This window comes from Neomonachus schauinslandi, chromosome 15 (assembly GCF_002201575.2).
Source record: "Neomonachus schauinslandi chromosome 15, ASM220157v2, whole genome shotgun sequence".
Taxonomy (NCBI): domain Eukaryota; kingdom Metazoa; phylum Chordata; class Mammalia; order Carnivora; family Phocidae; genus Neomonachus; species Neomonachus schauinslandi.
Window position 1 is genome coordinate 36,260,746 of NC_058417.1, and position 10,657 is coordinate 36,271,402.

The following is a 10,657-nucleotide window of genomic DNA, read 5'->3' on the forward strand; positions in this document are numbered from 1 at the left end:
TGGGAGAGGGAGGGCGGAGGGGCGAGGCCATGGGGTGGGTGAGAGCCAGAGGGGTGCCCGGCCGTGGAGCTGTGGGAGGGCAGCCTGGAGGTCTGACAGAGGAGGCCAAGAGGTGATAGGCACGCTTCCTGGGAAGACCAGGCCTGGAGCTCCTTTCCCTCCCCCAGGCCTGAGAAGTTGCTTTTTAAGGTCCTCCAGTCCTTGTTCCATCTGCCTGCCGACCCGTTGGAGAGGAATCCACAGCAGATTGTGGAGATGACCCCCTCAACCCTAGGCCTCCAGCAATACCCAGTTGGAATTCCACGCTCCTGAGTGGGGTGGAGGAAGAGGAGATAGGGAAACAAGGCAGAGAAGCACATTTAAAAAAACAGACAAGATGGGTAGGCCATCACCAACCAACTTACCTTCTATCTCTGTGGGTAATTTCTCCAAATCTTGACTTTTTTTTCTTGCAATTCTCCTTTAAAAAACAAAACAAAACAAAAGAGCGCATTTCAAAACCAAGGGCACAAAGCACGCTCCCCTCCCACTTCCATGAAGCCTCAAGTTTCTTCCCATCTATTTGAGGTTTCTTGAAATTCCCTTCATTTCTAGCCCCATATTTTCTGCTTTAGGACATTAATATCTCTACCCCGCCCCCATCTATTACAGTCTTCAGAGGGCTCAGGGATGGTGAGAGATCCTGAAAGTCAGAGCTGTCTATATTATAAATATATATTTTTTTCTTTTATGGAAAACTGGGTGGTCAGAGCAGGCAAGGTGTCAGGACTAAAGGTTTGCCCATTCTGCTGCCTCCCATCTCAGCTCCAGGACCATCCCCCTCTCTCCACAGAAAGCAGTCGGCGACACGAGGTTCTACACTTTTCTTTTCTTCTGTTGCTCTCTTGACTTAACGTGAAAACAGGGTATATTTTAACAAACTGTCTGTCCCAGGCAGGGGCTGCAGCTGGGCCGGTGCGCCTTGCTCAGCCCCCTGACAGGACACTTTTGTTGCACTTAGAGTTTACATTTTAATGGATATAAAAACAACTGTGAGAGATGCCTGGGCCTGCAGGAATCCAGCATTGCTCAAAAAGTGTGTGTTCTAGTGAACATTTTCATATATATTTATTGGTTATAGCCTGTTAAAATATTTTCTTTTTTGTATTATTTATCCCCCTACATTATGTATTTATATGAGGGAAAAAATGAAAAACTGTACTTTTTTAGTATTTACTTGTTATAAAGGACATTGTGTTTCCTGTCATGTAAAACCAGCTATTTTAGTTATTATTGTACTCTAGAAAAGAGCTGTAGATTTATGTTAAACTCGTACTTATGAGCAATTGTAATTAGTTCTAAAAGGCATGAACTCAGCTCCTATTGTCACTGTATAGTCCTGAATTTGTAGAATTAGAGTTAATTCCCTCTTGGAACTTTCTTTGTTCTTCCGTAGTTACTTTTTTCCTTACTTGAAAGGGTTGTCTATCAAACAATTCTTGAATAAACTTTCTGTTACCAATTTTATCTTGTCCTGGTGGTCCAATTTAGATAGCAGAGCAAGGCCGCTGACTGCCAAATTTCCCCCAAGGAAAGAAGGACATTGAAGACCCTATCCTGGATTTTGTACCCAAGGCTCAGGCCCCTACCCCCCCCCCCCCGCCCCCCGCCTTGCCGTGCCTCAGGCCTGGAACGTTCTGCCAATTTCTTTAGCTAAGATTTAAGTAACAAGTTGCGGGGCTGGGGGAGGAGGACCCTTGGGTGCTCTCTTTAGGCCTTTCTGTTTGGCTTACTTGCCTCTCAGTTTTTCTCATTGACCTTTTGTCTTCTTGCTCCTTTGGCCACAACTTCCTGGCCACCCCTTACCCAACAACAACAACAACAACAACAACAACAACAACAAAATCTGGCCATTTACTGCTTCTTCCAAGCAACCTAAACTTCACAGTTCTCTTCCGGAGCTACAAAGAAGTCGTCACGTGACCCGAAGCCCAACCACCATTGGGTCTAAAATGAAAACAAAGGAAAATGATTAAAAAAAAAAAAATCTGAGGCCTAGACTTCTCAGGTCAAACCTTAAAACTAAAGTGAAATTAAATCACTAAATAAAGCTCGGGGCGGAGGGAGAGGAGGCGCCTTTGATTTCCCCTGCCAAGGAAAGGGGAGAGAAGGAGGGTGGGAGAAGCGGTTGGATCCCAGCGTAAATAAAATGGTCCCCAGGCTAATGTGCAGCTCCATTTCGACGATCCCTGGGAAAACTTCATTTCTTAGTCGTGGTTCCATAAAAGTTTTATCACATTGGAGCGAGGATAGAGAGGGTCTGTCAAAGATGAAATGTCACCGCCGCGTCGCTGGAGCCGATAAGAGCGAAGAGACAGGGCGGCTGAAATATGGAGCTAATTCGTTGAAAGAGGAGCGATGGCTGCGCTGAAGAGTTGCATAATTCTAATTGTAAGCGATGCGCCCGCATTGCTTAATTAGGAGCATATATTTGGTGGTAGTGATGGGGGGGGCAGTGTCAGTGAGAATCGTTCCAGGCCCTCAGCCTTAAAGCAAGGGCTGATTTTCATTTTTATGTTGCATCCTGGCAGTCCAAGGTTAGTAATTACAGTCTTTATGCAACAATAAATAACAATAAAAAAGCAACCTGAATTCCACACCCTCCCCCCTCCCACCCCACCAAGTAGGATTTTAACTGGACTCGGCTCATCCAAGCAGCAAGCAATTTAGCATCAGGTCAGGCTATAATTTAAAGGCATAAGAGCGTGCAAAGTTTGATTGGGATCAAATAACGCTCAAGGGTTTTTCTTTCTTTCTGTCTTTCCCTCTTCCTCTTCCCTGAATACCATTTTCTGAATGATGTGACTAGATGAAGCGCCATGTTTGGCTCTGGGGGTGGAGTGGATTGATTATTTATCTAGCAGGAGAGAGGCAGGCCAAGAGAAGGAATTTAGCTTGAGTTTGAAAAGCAGAGCTTTGGCTTGAAGCTGGAATTGCAAACGAAAAATAAGGGCCCACTTGGCTTGGTGTCCTCTACCCTTCTTTCTGCGAGATTCCAGGCGCTGGCTAAGCAGCCAAAGTCGTGGGGGAAATATCTGTGCTGTAAGATTCACAGCACAACGGGAGGCGGGACGCGGTGTCTCTGGGAAGGAGGGCTCTCTTGGCCGCTTTTAACACCCAACTTTTCTGCTCTTCTCTAATCTGGCCGTAAAATCTGTCAGCAGGGTTAAAGAGAGCCGTATTTCCTGCAGGGACAGCCTCGGCCGGAGTTGGTGCCGAGAGAAGCGCTAGACCCTGCAGCCAGCTGGAGAGGCCGTGGAAAAAACTTCCCCGGCTTCTCAAGGGGGTGGCCGGACGGAGAACCCTCTTTCAGGCCTCACTGCACAACTTCCAGACAACTTCTACTCGGGATTCTTCTGTGCCCCTCCCCCCTCCCCCACCCCCCCAAAGGGAAACTGGCTTCTTTGGAGTGGGGTGGGACACAACGGTCTCTGGCCAGTTTGCGCAGTTCAGAGCCCCTCTCCCTGTTCTGAACCCTCCGTAGCCGGCCACCCCCTGTCCCTGCAGCCCCCACCCACAAATCCCCTTTCTCCCTACTGGCTCTCCTCTGTCCTTCTCTGTCCTTTTTAAATACTCACCGCCACCCACGCGGATGAATACTCACCGCCACCCACGCGGCTGTTACATTGACAGAAAGTTTCTAGTTCCAGCTGCCGGCTGAGTTGCCATTTCTCTGCTAACCAGCTTTCTCCTCCTTGCCGGGCCCGCGGAGAGGAGGAGGGGGAGGGGAGGCCAGAGCCGTGGGAGTTCTCCAGACAAACTTTCCACCCAACTCAGCGTCCTTCCCTCTGTCCCCATTTCCCATCTGTTTCCCCGCTCTCCCAGAATCACCTTTCTCTTTTGCTATCACCCCCACCCCCAGGCCTTTTAAAGGGATGTGGAATTTCGGCTGTTCCCTCTGCTTTCCCAAAGAGCCAAATTCTTTGATGCCATCGGAGGGAGCTGTCAGGGGGCTAAGATTGATCGCCTCATCTCCTCTCGGTCCCTCTGACCCACTTATTTAAAAATCTTCCCCCAGATCGACTTTTCATTTTCTGCTTTGAGATCTAGTTTCCCACCAATTGCTTGGCGCCCCGAGTTATGTGTCCCCTCTCTCCAGTAAATTACAGCACTCCCTAAAGTTCAGCACTCTCTTGATCCCCTCAAAAAAAAAAAAAAAATCTCCCCCCCTCCCGGGGGCCAGAAATAGAATATCATCTCCTTATTCATTGTTTTTACCCCCTCCATGCTCAGAGAATTCTTTCTTGCCAAGGATTATTATTATTATTTTTAAACTAGCACACTGGCAAAAATGGGAGGGGGGATACTGTTTGTCCTGGCAGGGAAATCCTCCCCCCACACATTGACCTGAGTTTGAGAGTGCTCTAAGGTAAATCGCACTACCTCGGTTCTTGTTCGTGTCCCTGGAGATAGATGTAGATACAGACTTGAGGCTCCAATGGGAGCACATGCACCTTAGACCCTGTCCATTGCGGGGTATCAAAAAGGAGTGAGATGAAGACTCCAGGTAAGGAAGGCAGGTGGACATAGGGGCAGGGGCACTGCGGCAAACACCAGGCAGAGGAGGAAACTGAGACCACGCAGCTATGGCTGCCAGAGGCCCAAAAGGGTCCCTCACCATCTATCTCACTCCTCCGTGTCAGCCTGGGAGTGCCTGTCGATTTTCCAAGATTTATCTGTTGCTTTTGGGGGGTGGGATGAGGATGGTGGTGCTGGTGATTGTAAATCTCTTCTCTTCCTTATTGCACCTTAACACTGACCTTTCCCAAAGGATGGAAGCCTCTTTCTACTACCTCTTTCTCCCACATTGAGATCCTTACTCAGTTTTCTTTCTTTCTTTTCTTCTTTTTTCTTTTTTTAATGGGGGAAGGGTGGGGAAGAAAATGCTGCTGGCATTGTAAAGAATGTATTAATATATTCTATTACAAATATTTGGAAAAAAGGAAGACTTCTCCCTTAGATTCTCTTGTTTCCCAGCTTTCGGAACCTCCCATCCTCTGAAGAGGATGAGAGAAAGTTTCCTCCAGCTTTTCTGGAGAAAGGGAGGCTTTGGGGAGAGGGAGTGTAGGACTTGGGGCTCACAGTGTCCAGGTCGTGGTCCTCTAGAGTTTTTGAATCAATTAAAGCAAATAATGCTCTCTGTTTTCCACCAGGCCCAGACGAGCGATTGGCCGAGGCCAGTCCCGTGACCATGAATTCCCTGCAATTTCGCCGGAGTCCTGGGTTTAATAGAGAGAGTCCCCATACGCTTGTATTTATCAGCAATATACAATTATAAAGGCCCAAAATTAAAAAAAAAAAAGAGAGAGAGCGAGAGAGAGAGCGAGAGAGAAAGAGCGAAATCTCCCCCTCCCAAAATCGCTCCATCACATAAACCTGGGGGGGGCAGGAGGGGGGGTCCCTTCCGATCCTCCCTCCTGACGCCCCCCCCAGCAGGCCCCCTCCCCCACCATTGAAAGCCATGAATTTTGAATTTGAGAGGGAGATTGGGTTTATAAACAGCCAGCCATCGCTCGCCGAGTGTCTGACTTCCTTCCCCGCTGTCTTGGAGACATTTCAAACTTCATCAATCAAGGAGTCGACATTAATTCCTCCTCCTCCTCCTTTCGAGCAAACCTTCCCCAGCCTCCAGCCCGGCGCCTCCACCCTTCAGAGACCCGGGAGCCAAAAGCGAGCCGAAGATGGGCCCGCTCTGCCGCCGCCGCCGCCGCCGCTCCCCGCCGCCCCCTTGGTCCCCGAGTTCCCCTGGATGAAAGAGAAGAAATCCGCCAAGAAACCCAGCCAATCCGCCTCGTCTCCCCCGGCCGCCGCCTCCTCCGTTTCGGCCTCCGGGGTCGGATCGCCAGCAGGTCGGTTAGCGGGGTAGGGGTGGGGTGAGGGGCAGCTAGAAGAGAGGGGGAGAAAGAGCGGTGGGGGAGGTAGAAAGGGTGTCGAGCCTGTTGGGGATCCTTGCCCCGTCGATTCCAGGGGTGAGGGAGCGGAATATGCTTCTGGGGTTCAGGCCTGGCCGCTGCCAGCATTTTTTTTTTTTTTTTCCACTGTAGCAGATTTTTGGAACCTGGCTGGGGAAGAGCTTTTTCTCTGCTAGAAGAAAAGGATTTGATTTAGGTTTTCACCTCTATCTGTGTGGAGGAATTAAAGTGGTGTTGCTGGGTTGTTGAATCTGGGGGCAAGAAAAGATTCGGCCCCATCTCCCCCCTCCCCCAGCTCTAAAAGAGGGGGATTTGAAAGCAAGGGAGGAAAGGAGGTGAGGAACAGTCTTTCTTAATGAACCCTCTCTCTGGGTTGAGCTCGAAAGTGCCGAATTGAGGAGTCTACTCCAAGGACTCGGGAGGGAGGCTCTGAGGTTCTGGGGGCAAAAGGGAGCCGCTCCCTACCCACTGCGTGGCCCGTGGGTGGCTCTCTGAATGCTTTGCCCTGACCCGGGCCGGGGCTGCCGGCGAGAGGGGGACAGGAAAGAACGGAAAAGCGGTGGGAGCGAACGGCTTCGGTAGGCGGGGAAGGAGGAGGGGTACTGCTGATACTGTTTTTGGCGGATGGGGTGGTCTTCACTGAAGCTGAATGAGCTTGGGCCGGGGACACGGCCCGCTCTGACGCCCAGCCCGCTTTCCCTGCAGATGGCCCGGGACTGCCGGAGGCCGCGGGCGGCGGGGCGCGCAGGCTGCGCACGGCTTACACCAACACGCAACTGCTGGAGTTGGAGAAGGAATTCCACTTTAACAAGTACCTGTGCCGGCCGCGCCGCGTCGAGATCGCGGCCTTGCTGGACCTCACCGAGAGGCAGGTTAAAGTGTGGTTCCAGAACCGACGCATGAAGCACAAGCGGCAGACGCAGCACCGAGAGCCGCCCGACGGGGAGCCCGCCTGCCCAGGCGCCCTGGAGGACACCGGCGAGCCCGCCGAAGAGCCGGTGGCCAGCCCTGGCCGGCCCTCCGCTTCGCGGGCGGCGCGGGAAGGCTGCTCTCACCCGCCCGAGGTCGCGCCGGCCCCCCCGGGCGCCCAGGGCCCCCAGCCCGTGACCGCTCACGGGGGGCGCGGTTCGCGCGCGGCCGCCGGGCTGGAGCCCGAGCCGTTGCCGGAAGATGCCTTCCCGGAGCGGCAGGATTCGCCTTTCCTGCCCGACCTCAACTTCTTCGCGGCCGACTCCTGTCTCCAGCTGTCCGGAGGCCTCTCCCCCAGCCTGCAGGGCTCGCTCGACAGCCCGGTTCCCTTTTCCGAGGAGGGGCTGGACTTCTTCACCAGCACCCTCTGTACCATCGACCTGCAGTTCCCCTAACCTGTTTCCCCGTCCCGGCCCCTTCGACCCGGTCCCCTCGGCCGACTGCCGGAAAAGCCGAGGACCCCCTCCCCCAAGTCGTTTAGATTTATGTGTTTTGCTAAAATTCAGGTATTACGGAATTAGCGTTTAATCCATTTCCTTTCTTTTCTCTCTAAAATACTGGGCACTGCGGCGTCTTTAAAAAAAAAAATCACACAGGAAAATTCCGTTTGGTAGACTCCTTCCAATGAAATCTCAGGAATAATTAAACTCTAGGGGGGGCTTTCTTAAAAAAGAACTAGAGGAACTTGTTTTCCTCTCTCTCTCTCTTTTTTTTTTTTTTAAGTTTTAGACCGTAGATTATTTATTAAAACTCTTTAATAATAGGAAAAGGGGAAAGTATTTATTGTACATTATTTTCATAGATTAAATAAATGTCTTTATAATACGAAAATGAGTGTTTGTGTTGGGACCCAGCCCCTTTCCCTGCAGCCCCCCTAGGCCGGCCGTCACTCCCTGGGGACCCGCGCGCGGCTTGCCCGACCCTGGGCCGCTAAGTCCGGGTGGTACAAAAGTCACCCTATTTGGCCACCGCTTCTCGGCCCGCAGCTCGGGAGGAGTCGGGGGGGTTTGCTGGAAGTTCTGTCACCTTGACACCCTCTAAAGGACGGACGGACGGACGGACGGCCTTTGGCCCTGCGCCGGCGTTCCCCGGCCTCCGCTTAGAAATAAGGGTGGGCGGGTGACGGGAGAAGATACAGACGAGGGTGCCAGGAGAGGCTTCGGGGTCGTGGGAGGGGGCGCAGAGGTTTAGCCGAATTTGGAGGGGTCCTCGGGTTTCCCAGGTTTCTCGCTTCAGTGCCCCAAGCGGGGTCGAAAGGCTTTTCCCGGGACGCAGGAAGCCTGCGGACGGCGAGACCTGGCGACGTGGGCCGGGCCAAGGCGCCGAGCGGGGGTCGGGGGTTCTCTCGGGAAGCAGGATCCAAGTGGGCGCGAAAGGAGGCCGGCTGACGCGCCGAGCGGGCTGGGCACCAGGGCAGCCACTGCAGGGCTTAGCGGTCGGGAGAGCGTCGGAGGAGCGGCGGAGCGGCAAGCCCGGGGAGGCCCGGGCTGCGTCGGCAGGCGCTTGGCCTACGGGGGCGGGAAGGAGGAGCGAGGAGAGCGGGCGGGCGACAGGGAAGCAAGGAAGATGCTCAAAATGGCGCTGGGGCCGGGCTGCAGGGAGGGCGAGGGAAGAGACGGTGGCCGCCATGACAGCCGCTTCGGGATGCTCGGTCCCCGCGCCCCGCGTCTCCTTTCCGGATCTTCCAGACGCCACGGAAGGAAGGGAGCCCGGGCGCCTCCTTTTCGTTTTTGTTTTATTTAAACAAATGCCGCCGAGGGAGGCCGAGGACGCGAGGTGGACGTGGAGGCCGCGCGGGGCGGGCAGGGTAGAGGGTGAGCGGCGGGCGTGCAGGGCAGGGGCTGAGCGGCGGGCGTGCAGGCCCGGGTCGGCCTCGCGGGGTCTGACTTTGGGACCTTCGTTCTGGGATCTGAAGCCCGGCCAGAGCTCTCTCCGAATGCAGGCCTACCTGTCTTACCAACAGCTTCATCTGCCATCTCACCGCTGTCTGCTGTCCCCCACCGCGCCCAGCCAGGCTCCTTGCAAACCCGGCAAAGCGGGAAGCCGAGGATCGATCTCCCCCATCTGCCTCCTGGTTTGTTCCGGGGAACGCGGAGATTTAAAGGGCCCTGGAAAGCCATCCATCCTCCTTAGGTTTACTTAATATTTCTCTGGCTCAGAAACAGACACCGCAGGGTTACCTCCCCAGCAGATGCTGCCATTCTACGAAAGCAGTTTATTTCCTGGGCCTCCCAGACTTTCCCCTGGACCAGAAGGACGGACGGGAACTTGGAGTACCAGGCACTGGGAGGCCACAACTGTCAAGAAAAGCCGGGAGCCAACATAGGTCATGACATATAGGACTAGACAGGCTCTCCCATATTTTTTTTAACTGGTCCCTCAGTGTGGGAAGTGCACACATCTTATTCAGCTGGAATTTAATCCCTTAAACTGTCTTAATATAGAATTCATCTCCTGCATTAAATAATCCTATGTCATGTTAAGTTGCACTTATTTCTTCATAAATAAATTAATATAGAACAATTAGATGTGTTATTATAATAATATCATGTATCTTTTAGTTTATCTTCCCTCATAAAATATATAGGTATGAAATAAATTCAATATATTAAAGTAATAATACACAGCTTATTGGCTTGTGTATTTATTTTCCCCATAAATAAGCGAATATACAATATATTAAAACCACACTATACATCTCATTGGGCTGTGTGTTTATTTCTCCATAAAATATGCCCACAGGCAGTGCCTAACATCTTAAAAATCACAGCACACAGCCGTCTCTACACCAACAAAATGAAACAGACGTTTCAGCTGGGGCTTTGATTTCTATGGACAGCCAAACTAGATAATTTGGTCTAATTAAAAATGCTCTTTCAGCTATAGCAGGTTGTTACAAAGATCAAGAACACCAGAAGGATCTTGCTAATTGCCCACCTTCCAGCTTTCTTTGGTCAAAAGGAGAGCACCCTTCATCAATGCCAAAAATACAGGATTTGCTCTGCTGGAGAGAATTCACATCCTGGGATCATGGCTTGGTCTGCAACACTCTGGGGCCTCTGAGGCTTCAGTTCTCAGAGAGCCTTGCTGCTCCATGGACCAGCAGCATCAGCACCACCTGGGAGCTGGTTAGAAATGCAGAGTCTTAGGCCCCACTTCAGGTCTACTGGATCAAAACCTCAATTTAGCAGATCCCCAAGTAATTTATATGCACATTAAAGTTTGAGCAGCACTACTAGATCATAGTGCCACATTGCTTCCTGCCTTCCTCCCATGCTTAAGAATTTTTGACCTGCTTAACCTGGCTGCTCCCTTCCAATCCTCCCCAACTCAAACTAGTGGCCCAAAGGACAGGGAATCTCAGCTCCTGCCTGAGGCTGCACCAGTCCTGAGTCCTCCCTGCCAAAGTGAGTGGAGGGCCAGGAGGGCCCAGCCAAAGGCTCGTTCTACGTGTTCAGATCTAGGCACTTTGTGTATCCTGAGGGTGGGAAGCAATGAATCTAGGGAATCAGGAGCATTTCCAGCATTTCTCTTGGTTGATTATTAGAGAGGAGTTGGAACTCTTCAACGCACAACGCAGGAGCCGTTCCGTCTCTCCTCTTCCATATTCACAAAACTCACCATCTCTGATGCCACCACTGCAGAACAAAGAGACAATGCATTTCCAGAAGGAGAGGACTCCTGTTTTCAAGCTCCGCACCGAATTTCAAAATCAAAGGAATGCCTGGCAATTTGGG

General features: G+C 51.9%; 1 protein-coding gene across 1 annotated transcript; it reads left to right on the forward strand.

The window, feature by feature from the left end:
- The first annotated feature begins 5,421 nt into the window (after positions 1-5,421).
- On the forward strand, positions 5,422-7,568 carry HOXB2 (homeobox B2). Its single transcript, XM_021704147.1, has 2 exons — positions 5,422-5,888; positions 6,657-7,568. The coding sequence occupies exons 1-2, from the start codon at positions 5,501-5,503 to the stop codon at positions 7,313-7,315; spliced, it is 1,047 nt and encodes a 348-aa protein (XP_021559822.1). The 5' UTR covers positions 5,422-5,500; the 3' UTR covers positions 7,316-7,568.
- The last annotated feature ends 3,089 nt before the right edge of the window (positions 7,569-10,657 follow it).